The 20,100-nt window shown below is 53.2% G+C and overlaps 1 protein-coding gene across 1 annotated transcript in view; it reads left to right on the top strand.

Annotated features, from left to right (window-relative positions):
• Positions 1–11,283: 11,283 nt before the first annotated feature.
• Positions 11,284–20,100, top strand: part of TBX19 (T-box 19) — a 21,524-nt gene continuing 12,707 nt past the window's right edge. The window contains exons 1-2 of the mRNA XM_015586148.1: positions 11,284–11,480; positions 19,604–19,868. Of these exons, the coding sequence (XP_015441634.1) occupies positions 11,284–11,480; positions 19,604–19,868 (462 nt within the window). The remainder of the gene's footprint in view (positions 11,481–19,603; positions 19,869–20,100) is intronic.

Below are 20,100 nucleotides of genomic sequence, written 5' to 3'. Positions count from 1 at the left end.
CCCCACCCCCTGCCTCTCACCCCACCCAATTTGGGGTTTGGGAGTGGAGGGAACCGTGGAGGCGACTCTTGCAGAGGGGAAAAGTGCTCGCCCGAGGTCACACGCGCAGCCCCGTGCGGCCCAGGCCTGAGCGCTCTTCCCTGGACTTGGCTCTGATGGCCGTGCTGGGGGCGGCACCGCCGGCCACACCTGGAGAGCCGGGGCCCTGTGTTTGGCCCTCCCGGCTCCGCAGCCCCTGGGACTGCTTTTGGGTACTTACTGGCTCACGGCCTCCCGTCTTCTCTGTCCCTCTGTCTGGGTTCTCCAGCTCCTGGCGTGGCTGTGCCCAGGCCGGCTGCTCAGACCCGCCTGGAGGGTCCTTCCCTCCCTCTCCCAGGCAAGCTGTCCGTCTCCAGCAGGCATGAGACCCTCCCCAGTTGAGTGTTCTCGCTGGCTGGTGATCTCAGTGCTTAGAGCCTCTGTCCGTCACTCTTGGAGGGTGTTTTGTGGACTCTCCCCGAGTGCCACCTCCCTTGCATCCTAATCAGTGTATACACAGGTAGCGAGAGACAGAATCTCAAAACGCATCTGAGTACATAACTTGTGGATACTTTCATTAGGAGGCAGTTGAGAAGGGAGACAGCTTCAAAGCGGGGATGTGGGGATGCTGGTTTGGCTGCTCCTGGTTTTGGCAGCTCCACGGGGGCGACAAGTGTGGCCGTGTGAATGATGAGACCGTGCAACAAGTTAATGGAGCTGCGGCTCTGGGGCGGTGTGCAGCCGGCCAGCCTCCTCTGACCAGGTCAGCCGCAGGGTGACAGATATTCAGAAATTCTCAAACTGACCTTACGCTTTAGTTTCAGCAAATAACAAATCAGTGTTTAAGGTTGATGAAGCCACTAGATTTTTGCTAGATTTTTGGCATATTTTTTTTTTTAATTTTTAAAATCCAGGATTTTATTGGTGTGTTCGATGTGCAACTTCTTTGCAGGTGGCGTTTTAAAAAAAGCTATTAGTTAAATTGAACTAAAGTTAAATGTAGATTTATATCTGGGGCCTCGTAGTAAGATGTTAACAAAAGAATTTAAATTTAGAAATCTAGAATTTTTTTGAAACATAAAATGTCGGTCGGGAGGTTGTGTGAAATTCGTAATTTTGGGAAATTCCGAGGCCTTGAGAGTTTGTAGTTGAGCAAGCAGGGAAGGTGCTGTGTAGTTGATTTGATCCCAGTTCACTCAAGGTAGGGTGTCTGTTTCCACTTTCTGGCGATTTTCGGTCCTGCCCCAGGTGTGTAGACGACCCTCCCGGGTCCGCGGTTCTCCGAAGCTTTGCCATCGGCGCTTGGGTTTCTGTGGCGTGGCCTCCCCGAGCACGGCCGCCGACCTCACTCCAGGCCTGTGACAAGGTCCAGGGCGGTGACCAGGGGAGCAGCAGAGTCTTTGTTAAATTCACAATGAAATCACGTCCTTCCTGGCAGGAGCCGATAAACTGATCATGGGCTTAGAAATGCACAGAAATTTTTCTGGAGATGTGAGGAGCTGAAAGCAGGGAAGAGTGAGTTCACCGGATGGGAGAAACAGCGGTTTGAAGCAACAAGTCAGTCCAGGGCATTGTAATAAACAATAACGATGTATGTGTTCCCGACAGAGCAACGTCACTGCGTTTAATAAACAGCAGCCAAAAAAGTCACGGACAGAAGTTACCTGATATAAGTGGGCTGATGAAACCGAATATCCTGTGAGCATGGCTGCTAAGTCTGGTACCTGGGTACCTGGCAGGTGCTTCTGTCTGCCAGCAGGGAGGCAGCGGGCCCTGTTCTGAGTGCGGACGAACAGGAGAATCATAGTTTACGCTCGCTCTTGTGGCCTTTCTGCTACGAAAAGTGTTTATTTTGCCTTTTTCGATACATGTGCTTGACTTAGCCACTTTGAACAAGGAAAGGAAAAAAAAAAACCTTATGAATTCTGATTTTTTTTTTATGCTGCTTTTGTAAATTCTGATTGTGAAGTCAGGGGTGAGGACATACAGAAGCCCATGGGGAATTCCTCTGCCTTCAGGACACTGTGCCTGTTCTCATATGATGAGCTTTTGAAACACTTTGTTAAAACGCGATTCCATTTTTGTAACTGTGGATGCGCAATACATGTTCCGTGCTGCTGATGCATACCTGAGTTTCTTTGTATTCAGAAATACATTATCGTGTGCTACTTTTCCTACCTTGAGACTGTTTCATACAGTGACTGTTGTTTCCTTTTTACTAACTCATTTCAAAGAGAAAGCATTTTGCTGAAAACGAAGCTGTTTTTTTCCCCCAGACTATCACAAAACTTTTTTTGCCTCTTCTCCTTTAATAAATGATAGCGTTATGATCTTTCCTAAAGCTAGTGTTGTCTCTTATTTGTGTTCATTTTTCCAGGAGTCACTAAACCAAATGAAGATGGTCAGACTGTAAGAAAAGACCGTGTCCTTAATAGGAATCCTTCACAGGTAGCCCACATTGTGTAGGCACTTAAAGGTGTTTTCTGAGTTGAATTGATATGTAGTCCTCTCAGGTGACTTAGGGATTAACACGAGTCTACGGATAGTTTGGAAGATTTTTTGAAAGGTAAATCAAACGTTTATTTTGTGATATTCCTGCAAACCTGGCTGGTTCAGTCACTTTGCGTAAACTAGGGTTGTCTAACTAGCATAAAGTTCGTACTTTTTTTTACTATTTTCATGTCTATAGGATTTGTAGTTTTGGTCCTTTTTTCGTTACAGATACTGGTAATTTATATCTCCTCTGTTTATTTTGATTAATCTAGCTTGAATTTTATCGGTTACTTCAAAGACAACAGAGTTTAAAAGATTTGAACAGACACCTAACAAAAGATGATACATGAATGGCCAACAAACACATCTAATACGTACTGTGTTGTCATCATATGGAGATGAAAAGCCAGGCAAAATTAAATTCTAGGCTTTAAGGACGCATTCTTAGGTGGCAAAATTACGACAAGCAACGAAGTTATTTGGAAGTTAGGACGGTGACTTTTGGAGAGATGGAGTGGTTAGTGATTGGGAAGGGGACACTTGTGCAGGGGCCTTTGGGGGCTGGTCAGGTCCTATTTCTTGATCAAGTATTTACAAGATATTCACTCTGATAAATCATTGCACTGTATGTTTTCGTGTGTATACTTCTGTGATGTGTTATATTTTACAATAAAAAAGCCTGCTTTGGTTTTGTCGACTTTCACTATTGGTTGTCTGTTTTTAATTTACTTACCTTTATTATTTTTTTTCCTTATATTTTGGGTTTAACTTACTCTTTTTAAGCTGGGAGCTTAAATAATTGATTTTGAATTTTTATTTTTTTTCTAATATGCTATAAATGTCTCTACTGCTTTAGCTGCATCTCAGAAATTTCGGTATGTTGTGTTTTTATTTTAAGTTAAGCTGGGAGCTTAAATAATTGATTTCGAATTTTTATTTTTTTCTAATATGCTATAAATGTCTCTAAGTACTGCTTTAGCTGCATCTCAAAAATTTCGATATGTTGTGTTTTTATTTTAATGCAGTTTTAAACGTTTTCTTATTTTTCTGTGATTTCTTCTTTGACCCTTTGATTACTTGGAAGTGTGTTTAACTTTCACACACTTGGGGATTTTCCAAATATCTATTATTGATGTATAGTTGAATTCCATTGTAGTCAGAGAACATACTCTAAATGATTTTAATCCTTTTAAATTTATTGGGACTTGTTTTCTGGCCCAGCATGTAGTCTGTCTTGGTGGATGCTCCATGTGTATTTGAAAAGAACGTGTATTTGATGGTGGTTGGGTGGAGTATTCTGTAAATATCAGGTCGGATAGCCCGATAGCACTGTTCACGTCCGAACCTTGCTGATTTTGTCTGCGTCTATGAATTATCGAGAGAGGTGTGTTCATTATGATTTGGATTTAACCATCCTTTTCATCTTTTTTTTTTTTTTTTACAGTTTATTTTGAGCATTTTGGGAAGCTGTCTCCTGTCTCGTCTCACTCTCTCGTCGTCTTCACGCAGTTTCCACCTGTCTGTGTTTCTCCTCTCGCCAGGCTGCCTCCCACGTACCCTTCCGACCTCGGGCTAAGCCTCGCTCCCCTCCCAGACCAGGGCGTCATCCTTGGCGGACTCGAAGGTCCGGGAAGGCTGTGTCTGTTTTTTGCCTTGTCCCCAGGCTTGGCACCCCGCCGGAAGGAGACTGGCATTTCATGAAGGAAGGAGTGAGAAGAACAGTGGCAGAGAGGCAGGCTTTGCCCCGCAGATGTGTTTTGTTTATTCCCACACAGCGTGGACATTTCCTTGTCCTCTGACGCCCGTGGATGGGCACGTGCCTCTCCGTTTCCCCGCTCTCCGAGTGCCCGGCCTTCGGTCGTGTGGTCAGCATGTCTGTGTCCCCTGGTTTGGCTGCGTGAGCGCGTGGTAGATGGACGGTGGGCAGCTCTCGGGAAGTCGAGAATCTCTGAACTTTGTTAGCGTGTTGGACAGTCATGTCCTTACCCCAGGGCTGCTGCTTCTCGCCGTCAGAGACTCAGTGACTTTCTCTTAGACACCTAGAAACTTAGGGCAGAATTCATTTCTGGGTGACGTTTCTGGTGAAAAATCAGATATTTGGGGCTCTGACGAATAGTAGGTTGCCAGTGGCTCTGTACGGTACCACCTTTCAGAAGTGCAGAGGGCTGAGCCGTCGGCGTGGGGAGGCATCTTCCAAGGCTCTGATGACATCGTATTGGAACTGACCCCAGACATTAATGAAAGAGTAATCCTCCCCAAGTCACCCCGAAGCTAGTAATCCCCAGGGCCGCATGTTGGTGATTAAAAAAGAAAGGCAGAGCAGCTGTCTTTTTGTTCCGTTTAATTACGACCAGGTACCTGGGCCAGTGCTAATTTCCTGGCGGCCTGGAGGTGGGTGGAGCGGGTGTTAGGTTTCTGCAGGGACTCAGTGTGCCGCCGCCGTGGATCCGGCCCGCTGTGTGCCCGGGGCTCCGGGCGCTGATCGGGGAGCGCAAGCTCGTGAGCTCAGGTTGCGTGACTTTCAATTTCTGCCCTTTCAGTCCGAGCCACGGGCCGCCATGTGCCAGAGGACACAGCGCTGCTATCGGGTGTCAGCTGGCCCGCACCCCTTAATTAGCAGCCCCCACCCTTACCCCCAACCGGCAGCAGCAGGGCAGCTGCTGGACCCGCAAGACAAAACTTCGAGTCATCAGAACCTTTAGCCTCCCAGTCCCATCAGCCGCGTTCAAGGTCAGAGGTCACGGAGCTGGATAGCTGCTTCCCCCTGGTTCTGAATAGTTGAGGCGGTGTCCAGGGATGAGGCCTCAGACAGCCCGGGACCTGCAGACGGTGCTTAGAAGTGAGCACGTGGCGAACAGGGACCGCCATCCCTCCCAGCTCTCCTCTGCCTTCCCCGACCCCGACAGTCCCCCAGCCGGACGCTGGAGCATCATCGTGCAGGCCTTCTCCCTCCGCGGCCACGGCCAGCCGTGACTGATCCCGGTGGATCCTCCTCCTAAAGAGCCCTGTTGCTTTATTAATGTTTGGGCTGAACTATTTCTCTCACTTGTTTTTCTTTTTCCTTGTCCTAAGAACTTCCACCCTTAAAGGCAGTTGCGTGTCTCAGGTATGACTATGCGTGTCTCAGGTATGACTATGCGTGTCTCAGGTATGACTGTGCGTGTCTCAGGTATGACTGTGTGTCTCAGGTATGACTGCGTGTCTCAGGTATGACTATGCGTGTCTCAGGTATGACTGCGTGTCTCAGGCATGACTGCGTGTCTCAGGCATGACTGTGCGTGTCTCAGGCATGACTGTGATCACAACCGGTGTCGGTCCACGTGGCACCTAAAATTGTTTCCTGGTGCGAAGTACTGAAGTCCAAACCCCATTACCGTTTCCTGTCTCGCCTGATGCTCCGTGTTGCTGGGACACTCGGCGTCTTATGCTTTTCCGCCTTTTCGTGGACATTAACATGCCCTCTGCCTGGGACGCGGCTTGTCCTGCGCTCAAGGCAAAACGTCCACCTTTTCAAAGCTCAGCTGAGATGTCCCCTGCTCCGTGAAGCCGTCCCTTCCACAGGCCCACTGCAGGCGACTTGGCACTTCCCTCCCGACCGTGAGCTCTCCGAGGTGGGCGGGGGGCGGCACAGGTGGGCACCCCACACCGTGGGCTGGACGGATGCCGGTGTCGATGGTAGGAGCACGCACCGCCTGCTGCCACGGGCCCCGCTGGCTGGAAGGCCTCAAAGATGTGTTTTCAGCCCCTCCTAGCACGTGAAACGAGGGACAGCGAGTTATTGCCCAGGACCCAGGGCTGTTCCCGGCCTCCCACGCGCGGGCTCCGCGCCTGGGGACCAGCTACTTAACCTGCGTTCCGAGCTTCAACATGCTCTCCTGAGAAACAGACAGGATCCTCGCGCTCAGCTTACAGGATGAAGGGAGAGAGCGCACGAAGCCCTGAGCATCCGCGTTCTCAGCGCGACTTCTCAGAACGGTGCGAAAAAAATAATCACGGCTGTTCGCAAATATTTATCTAATGGATCCAGCATTTTTATCGATTCGTTTAAATCAACAAAACAAACAGTAAATATATAAGAAGATGGGTTCAATTAAACATGACCCCCATTTTTAAGATGGAATAATTTACAAACCATTAAAAGAATGCGGAACATTATTCAGTAACATGGGAAAATGATAAGTGGTTGGATTTAAAAAATCAGGTTAGAAAGCAGTGTTGCTAGCGTCGCGTTCACCTGGTTAAAAACGCGCAGGGGAAACACGCCTCCTGTGGCCTCCGCAGAGGCGGCCTGTCTCCTGCCCTCGTTGCTGGCGCTTCTGCCACTTCCCTCCAGGTTCCAAACATCCATTTGTTTTCTCGCTCACTTGCTTTTCCGGTACGTAGAATTCGAAGCAGCTCCTAAGATTTCTGTCCCCTGGTGGACGTGCCCTGTGTCACCCCTTCCCTTGAGTGTTGGCAGGACCTCTGAGCATGAGGGACATCACTCCTGTGGTTACGTTCTGTCATGGGGCAAAAAGAGCTTTGCAGATGTTATTAAGATGCCTCATCAGGTGAGTCTGAGTTAGTAAAGGGAAGGTCATCTTGGGTGGGCCTGACCTAAGCAGGTGAGCCCTTAAAGAAGCAGCAGCGGATGCTCTCCTCCTGGCCTGGGGGGAGAAGGCAGACAGCCAAGTCTTGCACTGGAGACAGGTGGCCGCCAGGAGCCAGGGGCCTCAGTCCTGCAGCCAGAAAGAATATAATTCTGGTAACACCCTGAATGAGGTCGGACAAGGACTCTGAGCCTCAGATGAAGTCCCAGACCCAGCCGACACCTTAGCTAGGTGTGTGAGACCCAGGGCAGGGAGCCTAGCTGTGCTCTGCCTGGACTTCTGACCCATAGAAGCTGTGAGGTCAGAAATGGAGGTTGTTTTAAGCCCCTAAATTGGTGGTGATTTCTTAGGCAGCGATAGAAAACTAATACGTAGCTGTTATTAATTCAACTGCAGACTGTCTGCCACACCATAAATGCCTCTTATAAAGTCATAGGCATTAGATAGTTGATCCACTCCCTTTTTCAAAGTGACATCCTTCAGCCCCCCGGCTCCCACTTCAGTCCGGCTGGCTGCTCGCCAGGCAAGCTGCGCGGATGTAGGCTGGGGTCTCCAGCTGGTCTTGGGGCCAGTTCGTGCTACTCTCAGATATCTGGGGAGCTGAGCTTTGCCCCTGTGCCGCAGCACAGAGTCGGGAGGTGCGTGTGGATCAGGCTCATGAGTCAGGACGCTGAGGGCATTCCAGGAGGGCCCCGTGGTCACGGTGAGCGTGTGGGCCGTGCCCGTGGTTGTACACGGTCCTGTGATTTTGCATAACCAGGAGTTTTGAGGTGTCCGGCCCCAGGAGGTGGTCCCTGATGCCTTTCCAGAGGTACGTGTGTAGTGCCGCTCCGAATCACACATACAGGCGGGAGCATGTAGGCTTCGGATGGGATCCCTGCTCACACTCGTCACAACAGTGTTGGCTGGTGAGGACATTTGGAGATGCACGAGTTTGCGCTCCGCCTCCTCCGGGATGTGCCCCCCTCCTTCTGCGTCTGTTAGGAAAATGCACCGCGTTTGATGGACACGCGTGGTCCCAGTTTCTGGTTGCTTCATAAACCCTCGCCCGCTGTGGACGTTTGTCCTTATGACGTCCACACGTCAATGTCGGGGCTCTCCTTCGCGTTCCTCCCGTGTCCCCCGTGTCCGGGACACTCTGCTGCTGCTGTTTCTGCCTCTGCAGGCTGCTGCTTTGTGGGATTACATCGCGTGGGGCTGTGGTGCCATGTCAGAGGGCTTGGTGGGGAGCAGCCATGAAAGCATCTGTCCGCTCTGCCAGGCCCCGTCACAACCATTTTCAAATCCCATCTTAAAGGAAAAAGTACGCATATACTCGTAGGTAAAAAATGTCTGTGCTAAGCTTGTTGGCAGAGGTCATCTCTCTGGGTGCTGAGAACACGCACGGCTTTTCCTGCTCGTGTTTTTCCAAAATTGTCTACGGTAAGATGTTTAGTAACCAGAAAGCAGTTATTCAAGGAAAACGATACATAGATGTATTAGTCGAAGCATTTTATATTAGATTCAAATCCAACAATTAGGGTGAATCATATGAAATCCCCCCCTCCGACCCCCACGGAGAGCAGAGGTTGAGTATCAGCAGATCCATGTGGCCCAGTCTGAAACACCTGGTGGCATACGGATCTCGGCGGTGACAGCCTCGGAGGGGAGCTGCTGTTCAGACAGGCGGGCCCCAGGTCACGAGGGTGCAACCATCTCTGGCCATGTTTGCCCGAAGCCATTGCGTGCACTGTTCTCCACCAGTCATGTTTTTCCGGGGTCCACGGGCTGAAGAGACTCACGTGCTCACCGAGGTTTCAGGAAATCACTGTTTTGGGTATAACTGATGAGAAAAAACAGTATTATTTCCTCCTCTTCTCCCTCGTTGCTACGTCCAAAACACTTCACGTATCTCTCTATTAGAATTCCCTGAGCCTGTGCTTTCATCTCTGTAAAGACGGGGCCCCTCATCCTCCTGGTATTTAGAGAACCAGTGTTCACGGTGTCACGCAGTGTTTTCCTTATAAAGACGTGTGGGGCACGTTCCCCCAGGCAAATGGCTGGCTTCCGTTTCGGGAGCACAGCGTGACGTACGCCAGATCGTGTTTCCCCTCTGCGCACTGGCCGCTGGGAAGCTCAGAGCCGCACGCGTGCCTCGGTTCCGAGCGGCGCTCTTTGGAAAGCCCCTCTTAGATGTCTGGGTCTTCGTGTTAGTTTCTTCTGCTGCTGTAACAGGTGGCACGTGGCCTCCGCGTCCCAGTCAGCGGCCCCACCACCTCCTAGTTACTCAGCTCGGACCCGTGGCTCCTGGCTCCCGCTCATCCCCACACCGAGTCCCTCGTGTTGTTCCGGTCCTGTCGTCTTCCGAGGTGTATCTAGAGTCCAGTCACGTATTTTCGCGGCCACTGCCACCACCACGGGCTAAGCCACCACCCCCTTTTGCCCGAACCACGATTACAGCCTCCTCATTTGTCCCTTCAGCTCTCGCCTTTTACTAGTCTGTTCTCTACGAATCAGCCAGGTTTTTAAAAACACAAGGCACATCGTGCTTTTTTCCTGCGTCCTCCCGTGTCACGTGGAATAAAATCCAGGTCGTCACCGTTGCTTATCAGGCCCTTCTGGGGCATTCTCACGCGACTCCCTCCTCCCCCACGTCCTGGCCCCGCTGGCCTCCCCGTAAGTGGCCCGGGCCCTGCTTCTCACGTGGGGTTCCCCTGCCTGGAACTGCCCCCAGCCCCAATCCGACTGAGTCCTCGTCACCTTTTTGGTCTCAGACGAGCTGTCTGCTCCTCAGAGAAGCGGCCTCGACCTCGGCTCCACCCCAGCCGTGCACGCGTCTGTCTGCCCACCACGTCCCGTGAGCCACGGCCTCCGGGGACCTGGCCCCGTGCAGAGCCCTCAGCCGTTTCCGTCGCCTGCTTCTCTCCACCGTCCGTTCCGCTCCGGGGCGAGGCGGCCGTTGCTCCCTCCGCAGGACGGTGCGTCACGTGCGCTCCGCGCCTGGAGGGCACCCGTGCGTGTTCAGTGTCATCCTCACGGTGACCGCGTCTTCCCTGCCTGACTCTGTTGTCCGTCTGTGTGGTCTCCTGATGTCCTGTTGTAGCCAGAGAAGAGCCCTCACCCCCAGGGAACGCTGGGCGCCTGCGGTGTGGCCGGCTAAAGAGACGTTTCCAGCAGCGTCTCCCCAGGAGACGGGGTTCCACCCGGAGGCCCGAGCGGCCGTCCGCAGGGAAAGCCGGGGAGCCTTTCCGGGCCAAGGATCCAGATCGCTCTGTGCGACCGTGCGGAAGGCGTGTTTTTACTCACTGGGGCAGAGTCCTTCCTTCGAGAGATGGCTAGGAGGCTAAGTGACTTTTCTCTCCCTCTGGCTAGGGGTGGAGATGAGGAAAATTGGGGCTCTGGATCCTGACGGGGCTGGGGTCGGGGGGACAGGTTCAGAGCTCTTGTTTGTGGGAGGCGAGCAGGGTGTGGGTGTGTGTCGGGCGCCTCGGGGAAGAGGGGACCAGCAGGGGACACCGCGAGAGGAAGGGGCCCTTCGCCCCTTCCCGATCTCTGCCCCTGGAGCGTGTGGCACACGACGCGCTCTCCTCCGCCGGTCCAGCGGTGGCCTCCCTTGGCTCAGCGCCTCAGCCTCCGCGCCTGCCCCTTCCTCCCGGGCCGGCGGGGAGCTGAGGGATTTAGGTCCTCGGCCGGGTCAGGGGAGCTGGTGTCGTCGCCAAGTCTGTCGATTTTCCCAGGACCTCTTCCTTAGAGGTGGCACATGCCGCGATTTGTACACAAACATGATTTGCCTGATTGTTGCAGTCGGGGCCCGGAACAATTTTAATTAACGGCAAAATGGTCCTCAATACACCGATTAGACCTCTTCAGGTACAACAAGATAAAAGCCTGATAATTTGGATGAAGTACTGTTCTTAAGCGGTTACTCTGGGCACAGCAGCCAATAGGGAAGCGGGCTCCCTCCCACCTGATCCAGTGAGTAATTAAGAGAGGGCTTTTTCTCCCCCCTCCCCTCCCTCCACCCCCCTCCCCAGCTAAAGCTTAACAGGTTGGTGGCATAATTTGGAGACTTTAAGGGGTGTCATGCTAGGAGCTTAAGCAAGAGCCAGGCGCCTTCTCTCCAGCTCCCCAGGCACAGTCCTCTCCCGGGCAAGTGAGGCCAGGTGCGCCCCGTCTCCCGGCCAGGTTCGAGGGGCCCGTGGCCATGAGTGGGCTGGGCGCGCAGAAGACCAGCGATGGCACCGTGTCTCGCCTGCTCAACGTGGTGGAGAGCGAGCTTCAGGCAGGGAGGGAAAAGGGCGACCCCACGGAGCAGCAGCTGCAGGTCATCCTGGAGGACGCCCCGCTCTGGCAGAGGTTCAAGGAAGTCACCAACGAGATGATCGTGACCAAGAATGGCCGGTGAGTCCACCTGGTGCCCCGCTCGGGCCGGCAGGGCTTGGCAAGGGAGGCGGAGCCCCTGGGACACTGAAGGAGCGGCCGCCCTTCGCCGGGAGGCGGCGGGGTCTGATCGAACACGCGAGAACAGCCACACGGCTTTCCCCCGCCGGCTCGATCCACGTGTCCGACATCATCAGAGAAGTGGAGGGTGAAGCCACCTGTCCTGTGTGCATTTTAAATGGAGAAATTCTGAGAATTTTATGCTCCCTAAACACGAACTATAAGTGGGGGGTGGTGTGCCCTGTGGGTTCAGGAAACGTACTCAAGTGTCAGAAAACATCAGTTTCTGGAGGACGGCGTGCCTCAGAGCACCCCGAGCCCCAGCTCTGTTCACATGAGGTGGAAGGCAAGTTTATCTGGAAGCCGGGTGCGTTTTTCCTCCAGCGTAGCAAACTTGCCAGAAATCTCTCACCATTCGAAGACTGGGGACGAAAGGGCAAATCGAATCGTTGCCTCTGCCACCGGTCTGCTCCGGGCGTGTGTGTGCGGTGCATGCATGCGCGGTGTGTGCGTGTGCGGTGCGTGCGTGTGCGGTGCGTGTGTGTGCGGTGCTGGGGAGTCGTGGCTGCCGAGACCGTGGCATACTGCCTGGGCGCGGGGGGAGACGCCTTTTTTTTCCCCCACTGCAGCAAATCAGGGGTTAACTGAACTTGATCTTCGTTGGCATTTCTTGGATTCTATTAAATCCAGTCCGCTAAGGGGCCGTCAAGGTAACATTAGAAGCTTTCACTTTGTAGAGGAGACACAAGTGTTTGGAAAGGTAATTTTGCGGCTTCCCGCTTGGCCGGACGGGCTCCCGACGTCCAGCCGGTGCCCACTGGGCATCCGGCCGCCTGGCCGCGAAGGGGCAGAGCAGTGACAGGCGTTTTCAGGAGGGCCGGGTTTGCAGGAGTGAGCGCCCTGGATGGAGAGGGTCTGTTCTCCGGGAGAGGAAGGTCGGGGCCGGCTGGACTTCGGGCAGGCTTTTGTCCGTGTGCAGAAGGCTTCTGTTCCCGATGTCTCACTGTCCCGTTTTGGAAGCAAACGAGCCATTCCTCGCCTCTCTGGGAGCATTACGAACTCGAGGGCAGTTACACGACATTCAAGTGCTTTGCAAGTGACAGGTGTACCAGAAACGAGGGCATTTCGGTTCACCGCGATCGTTACCGGCCGCGGGGAAGCCAGCCTCGCTTGATCTTTATATTTCTCTCTCACATGGGGCCCCTTCTGATTTCACATATAGAATTTATTTCTTTTAATATCTGTGACTGTAGTTACGCCCGTTGCTCCTCTTCATCAGATGTATCCATCACAGGTTTTTGGTGTCAAACATGTTTTTAATTTCGAAGAACCGCCCCACCTTCCCGAATGGATTGTTTCCTTTCGAAGATGGAAACATTAACTGTGAACATTTTATGGGGTCTGATAACAGGGGGAAATTCTTGCTTATTATTCTTTGTACTTACTGGGTAGTAGGTACACTAAGACTTAGCCCCGTACTGTTTGGCTGTCAAGGTGGCTATATATGAACGTAAAATAAGGACAGTCACCAAGTAAAAATATAGTTCATTCTGGAACCATGATAAAATTCAATTTAATCGTATGTCACATTGACATAGACTCTCTTGCCTTTTTTTAACTCGTGTAAGTTTTCCTCATTTAAAATTCTTTCATGTTTATGGGCGTTTAATATTAAGTATGCGAAAACTATTCTTTGTGGAAGTCTGATGTACTCAACTTGGTTTCTTTATTATCTGTGGAGGTTCTGCTACTGTGAACCAAATCTCTTCTAGATTCTTGTAAAGGTCTCTGAGCCCTTTGGGGTCCAGGTTTATTTTGCCGGAAGATAGAAAGCTCCCTTTATACGTCAGATAACGCAGGCAGACAAGACTCTAAGAGACGGACGGGTTGGTGACGAGTGAGTGTGGCCTGCGGTGACTCGGTCTCTGTCACAGATCAAACCGCAGCACCTCACCGGTCTTGGTGGAGACACCTCTCCTTTCTCCACTGTCCCCCTTCCACCCCCTTTACCGAGTGCAGACCCGCTGTGTCTCCCCTTCCACCCCGTCCCTGTCCCCCTGGGCCTGAGGCAGGTGGACGTGTGGCCTGACCCGTGGAGAATGGCACTCCTGGGGTCGCACCCCCAGCCCCGCCCTGTCATTCACCTGGCCGCCTGCCCGCCCTGTGGACGGTCCGCTGACTTTCCTAAAAGCCGCGGTCATCAGCTGTGCACGTGGGGTCTCGTTCTGCGTTGTGGCAAGTTTTGAAGTAGCTCAGGACGGGCAGATGAAAGAATGAAAGACCCGTTTTCGAACGGAGAGCTGTTTGTGAGAACAGGAGGCTCGCCTCCGACGCGGATCAGAAGTGGTGAAGAGGATTTTCCGGGAAGACACTGACGGACCCCGCGACCGGGAATCGGGGGTTCGCTCCGCCCTCCCTCTTCTCTCTTTCCCCGGTTTGCCGCACCCTTTCCCCCTCCTCCCTCCTGTCTTCCTCCTTCTTTCTTTGTTGCCGTTTAAAGCTTAGTTTCCCATATTCAGTCGTCTTTCAGATGTAACAGTGACAATCAGAATATCTCTGGAGAACTCATCTGAATCACCTCTAGTGCATCCAGCTCTCAAAAAGTATTTCCTTTTCTCTCCATCCTAGGAACTTCTCTTTTAGGTTGCGCGTGCGCGCGCACACACACACACACACACACACACACACACACACACAAATCATTTGAGGCTTCAAAGGCAAATAAATGAAATCTCTTGTACTTTTTGTTTTCACGACGGCAACATCCTCATCTTCAGGGAAAATGCTCTATTTCGGGTGTATTTCCATGCAGTGAAGTAATTTTGACTTCATTTCTATTAAATTCGCCTTGAGCAGGTACACCTGTTTGTTATCACGTGAGAGATGCATGGGGATCACAGGTGAATTTGGCAGCAATCAAAGGTGTTGGTGCGGTGAGCTGACATTCAGTCTCCAGTGAGCCCAGTGCAAGAGGGGAGAAAATCCAGGTCACACTTTGGGCACGTGAATGTCCACGTCCAGGTAGCCCACGGACATTCTCCTCCGAAGTCATAGTTGCCCTGTGTGAGGACCACGTGCCTTCGCGTGACCTGCCTCCAGCACACACACACACACACACACACACTCCCGAAGCTCTGATGAGTATTTCGTGAATGTTACAGCTGTGCGGGGAGGTGGAGGCAGCTGTTCGCGAGGGACACGTACTGAATTTTGCCTTTAACCGTCTCCGCGGTGTCCTCACCTACGACATCTGCCTTATCTCCTCGCCTTTCCTTTCTGCAAACCTCACTCCTCACGGCCTCCTTCAGCCCTGCCGGCTCAAGGTCCCATGTCAGGGAAATGAAATCTGGAAAACCAGCCTCCTAGCAAAGCAACACAGAGTTCACGGGCAAAACCCAGCCACCTCGAATGGTCTGGGCGGCGCCTGTTCACCTGCCACGATGCCCCGCCCCCTCTCTGGTTCCCTCCATCATCCTCTCCATCTTCCTCTTTCTGAGGTGGGGACTGATCTACATCTTTCTCAGCCCCTCAAGGACATTGGGGTGCCTCTGTGGTTAGTCACGCCTTGGAAGGGAAAGGGGGAGAGTCGACCCAATTGGAAGTGCGGCTCATCCCTGGAGTCGGCCTGGGTGGTGAGTGCTGCCGCCAGGTACACACACACACAGAGCATCCTGGCCGGTGAGAGGCGGGGGAGCTGGGTGTGGCAGGGTGGGCAACAGCCCCCGTTACGGGCCTTTGACTTCTATGAATTCCTCGTTGGCCTAATGGAGATTGAAAGCATGTAGCATCTCAGTTCATTCGTACGGTGATAAAAACAGCTATGAAATTCTTGGCAAACGAAGTACCAAGGAGAATAAAGCAGCGAGCTATTCCACAACTCTTCAGGTGCGCCCTGCGGGCCAGGACACGGGGGCCTCTGCTTTTTTGATTAGTAGCTTTATCATGATAATTCATGTACCATACAGTTCACCTGTTTGAAGTGTACGATATCATGGTTTTTGGCATAGTCACAGAAGCGATGCCAGAACAAATGATTGTAGAACATTTTCATCGCCCCCGAGTCCCCCATCCCACCAACCCTGGCAACCCCTAATCTACTTTCCACCTCTCTGTGTAGATTTGCCTACTTTAGACATTTTGTACAAATGGGATCATCCAACATGTGGTCCTTTGTGACTGGCTTTTTTTTTATTTAGCATCACGTCTTCACAGTTCACCCACGCCGTAACATTTTTATGGCCAGATAACGTTTCGCCGCATGAACATACACCACACGCGCGTGTCCATTCACCGGCTGATGGGTTCGCGCGTTTCCACGTTTTGGCCGCTAGGAGAACATGCCGCCACGACCGTTTGTGTTTTTGAGTTTGAGTTTCGCGCTGTCTTTTCTCTTGCATACGGACCCGGGAATGGAGTCGCTGGGTCGCAGGGTAACTGCATGTCACTGGCGGGAGAACTGCCAGCTGTTTCCCAGAGCGGTCGGCCCTTTTCCCTTCCCACAGCGGCGTGTGCGGGTTCCGGGGTCCCCACGTCCTCCCCGGCGTCACCGTCCGGTGTCCCCACGTCCTCCCCGGCGCGCGTCACCGTCCACCCGCTTTGGCACGGCCGTCGCGGTGAGTGTGAAGCGCCGTCTCACCTCGGGGTGGCCTTGCGTGTCCCTGCCGGCTCATACATCGAGACTCTGCGTCATCGCGGTTTCCCGTGGCCGAGCTCTGACCAGCGGAGTCGGAGGTCGTGCCCTGGGGCCACTGTCCTTGCTGTCCCCTTGGCGTGTAGGCGTGTTTACGTCGCTCCTTTCGGGCCTCTGCATGACCCATTTCTTCACGTTAGTTAGGTCTTGGCTTTAATGTCATCCTGGACCTACCAAGGTCCCTCTGGAGTAGCTCCTTACTCCTTAATCCCCCTATGCGACACACCCATTTTAGTTCCTTCATGGCACATCTGCACCCTAAAATTACACAGTAAAAAAAAAAATGCTGTGTACGTTTTTGCTGGCCGACTTCTCCGTCACAGCGTTGGCTTCGCGGATGAGACGCCAAGGCTGCATTTTCTGCCTCGAATCCGCACCCGGAGCAGTTCCCGGCGTAGAGCAGCCTCTCAAAAGTCACTTGTTAAAGGAGTAAATAATCCTCTCATAAGGCATTAAGATTGAGGAAAGCATCGAGGGGCCTTGCCCTTCCATCGTGGTACGCCCATATTTATTTTCTAGAAGAATCAAAAAGGACAGAGAGAGGAAAAAAAAAAGGCAGAGGAAAAGGATCCCCAGTCAGTCACCCCGTCTATGAAACGGGCATAATAGCATCTGCCTCCTTGGGGGCAAAGCGAGGCGTCGATGAGGCAGACATACACTGAGTCCGAAGTGCAGAGTGAAATTCAGTTTCCGTTAGCTTTTGCCATTTGAAACACTGTGCTGGTTTAGATCATCTCTCAGACCTTACGTCAGAACTGCATGAAGCTTCTCACCCCTCCCGCCCCGGAGATTACAGCTGTGCCATCATGCGTGATGCCGTGTCGTGGCCCTGGCCGTGGAGTGTGGCACAGGTGTGTGATGGGAGCTGCCTTTTCTTACCTTTACCTGTGCTACGTATCCTTACTGAGGAAACTTTCTGTCTTCTTTAATGCGTGAAATGACATCAAGATATCACTAAAGGGAGTTTAGTCTGATTTAAAAAATAGATAAAAATCCTTCTATTGAAGAAAGAACATAAGAATGTGCCGTTGGAGGCATTGAGATGACACGGGCAGCCTCCCTAGGGGGAAATCATCATTCTCGTTTGCATGGAAGTGTAAGTCCTGTCATTCCGTGGGGGGAGTGGCGGAGCGAGGGACGTGATAGTCAGGTAAGACCTGGATTTGGGATGCGTCCTCTGAAGCGTTGTTTCCATAGCAACTGCAGTCAGCGTCTCCTTGAGGCCACCAGCACAAGGGGACGGAGAGACGGGCTGCTGGGGTGCGAGGGGGAGGACGAAGCTGTCGGGGGCAGCCCTTTCCCACAGGTAACGCCAAAGCCGAGGGCCTCTGTGCAGATGATTGTGATTCAGCTGGAGAATCAAAACGGAAGTAGCATAAAAGATTAATTTACTGTTTTCTTGTGCAATAATCATATACCATCAGATTCACTCTTTGTAAGTGTACAGTTCAATAGTTTTTGGAATATTCATAAAATTGTGCCATTATCACGGCTATAGTTCGAGAACGTTCTCACCGCCCCCAAAAGGAACCCGGAGCCTCAGCAGGCACTCGTCTTCCGCCTCGGAGTCTCATCCCCGGAGAGAAAAGCAGAGGGAGGCGGGTCCTGCCCGCGGGGCGGGAGGGGGGCAGAGCCCATGTCCTCTGTGTTGCCCACATCCAAAGTCACTGCCCAAGGTACGGGCCTAGGGCAGGAGCGGAGCCGGGCCAGGGGCGGGGCTTGGAAGTGCCGAGGACGCGGCCACCTCGTCGTGCGGCTCGTTACAGGCGGCAGGAATTCGAATAAGCGTGTCCCGTGAATTCTCGCAGTGACCTCAGGAGGCTGGGTGGGTGGGACGATGACATCGAGGCTGCCGTGCGGGGACGAGAAGTCTCTAAGGCAGGGCGTTTAGAAAAGGGGGGGGGGGCAGAAACAACCCCACTACGCTGGAGAGGGAGTGGGAAAGGAAATGTCGACGAGGTGGGGTGAGCCTCGGGGAAAACAATCCTGCTGACGTCCGAACCGCCCCGGAAGCCCGTGGAACTTACACTCGGGAGACCGGACGCCTGGGTGGCTCGAGTCCACGTCTAGATCCGCCCCTGGCCGTCTGTCGGTCAGCTCCTTCCTCTTCCACATGTAACAATGCCCATTCCAGCTTGTCTCAAAGCTGTGCACCTCCGCACCCAGCAGCACGTCCTCAGGGGCCCTGGCGACCCGCAGCCGTGCCCACTCCTGCTTTGACGCTGCCGTCCCTGGCCTCCTTAGCAGGGGGGCCATTCCATCCTTCCCAGCTCATCGGACGCACACGTCCTAGAGCGACCGCCCCGGCCCAGCTCCCTCGCATACCTCTCCTTAGTTATTTTCTTAAAAGCTAGGGCTACTCGAGACTGGTACATCTGAAGCTTCGTGTCCTGTGACTCACCCGGGGATTCTGAGAAAGCCCAGACTCTGATGGAGTAGGTCTGGCTCGCGGGCTGAGGTTCTGCATCTCTATAAACTTGCAGCTGATCCTGAGGCTGCTGGTCGATGGCTGCTTTGAGTTGCGAGTGTCCGGACTCCGGGTTGTTAACAGCTTCCTGATGTGGGGATTCGGATTTTAATGCGCGGTGCTGACACACAGGGCAGCATGGGGATGGGGGCGGGGCGGGGCCGGGGGTGTGGACCTGGAAACCAGGTCCTCTGAGGGAAGAGTGGAGCAACTTAGAAGGTTGGAGAAGGAGTAAACCAGAGGGAACTGGCAGCCAGGAGAGGCGGCCTCCACATCTCTGCCGGCGTTGTTCTAGAAGGTGGGAGACGGACGGGTGAATTCAGACGAGCGGCTCTCAAAGTGTGTTCCTCGAGCGCAAACTCCCTCGGAATGCTCCGTGAAAAGACAGGCCCCCTGCCCTTCAGCTCAGAGTGTGCACAACCCCGGATCTCTGGCGCGATGCAGTAAAGGCTCTGAGAAGTCCTGCGGGAGGGGAGCTGGTCTAAGGTGAAGCTGAGTCCCCGTCACCGATTTCACCGCGAAACCACGTTTGCGCTTTCTGTGCCGTTACTGTTACTCAGAGCAAGTGTCCTCTGTGAGCCCAGGATGGGCTGCTTGGTGGCCTCGGCGTCCCGGGATGGGCTGCTTGGTGGCCTCGGTGTGCCAGTCCAGTATCTGTCAAATCCTGGACAAACCTGGCCTCTGGTTGTGCACTGGGGCTTCAGGTGCTTGTGACCGGGTCGGTGGTTTTCAGACTTTAGAAGGGAGTGCGACAGAGTAAAGTAAGACCCTGTGTTCAGTGCGTTTGTGAAAACACACCCTGGAGCGGGGTGGGGGGTGGGGGGTGGGCGCTGGCCCAGCCCCTCACCCCGGGCACGGTCTGCACCCCCCACCCCGAGGCGCTCTGTGGGCGGGCGGCCCTCACCTGCTTTCTGCCTCTGCTTTTAGACGGATGTTCCCCGTTCTAAAGATCAGCGTCACCGGGCTGGACCCCAACGCCATGTACTCCCTCCTGCTGGACTTTGTCCCGACGGACAGCCACCGCTGGAAGTATGTCAACGGGGAGTGGGTGCCCGCGGGCAAGCCAGAGGCCCCCGGCCACAGCTGCGTCTACATCCACCCGGACTCGCCCAACTTCGGGGCCCACTGGATGAAGGCGCCGGTCTCCTTCAGCAAAGTCAAGCTCACCAACAAACACAGTGGAGGGGGGCAGGTGAGCCCGAGCAGGCTGGCGGCCGGCAGCCCCCCAACACCGATCAAGGAGTATGGAGAGTGCATTTAGGCAATTAGAGGGGTCCTCACCGACCTCTTCTCCCACAGAAGCCAATTATCCCCCGGAACCCAAATGTAAACAGGAATAAACAGCTCTTAATTGGTGCTTTCAGTTTTTAATGGACTTGCCCATGTCAAGAGAGCGAGTGAGTGTACAGTAGTTCACTTAATCA

Source organism: Pteropus alecto, unplaced genomic scaffold (assembly GCF_000325575.1).
Source record: "Pteropus alecto unplaced genomic scaffold, ASM32557v1 scaffold101, whole genome shotgun sequence".
Lineage (NCBI taxonomy): Eukaryota > Metazoa > Chordata > Mammalia > Chiroptera > Pteropodidae > Pteropus > Pteropus alecto.
This window is presented reverse-complemented; position numbering and strand designations above follow the sequence as displayed.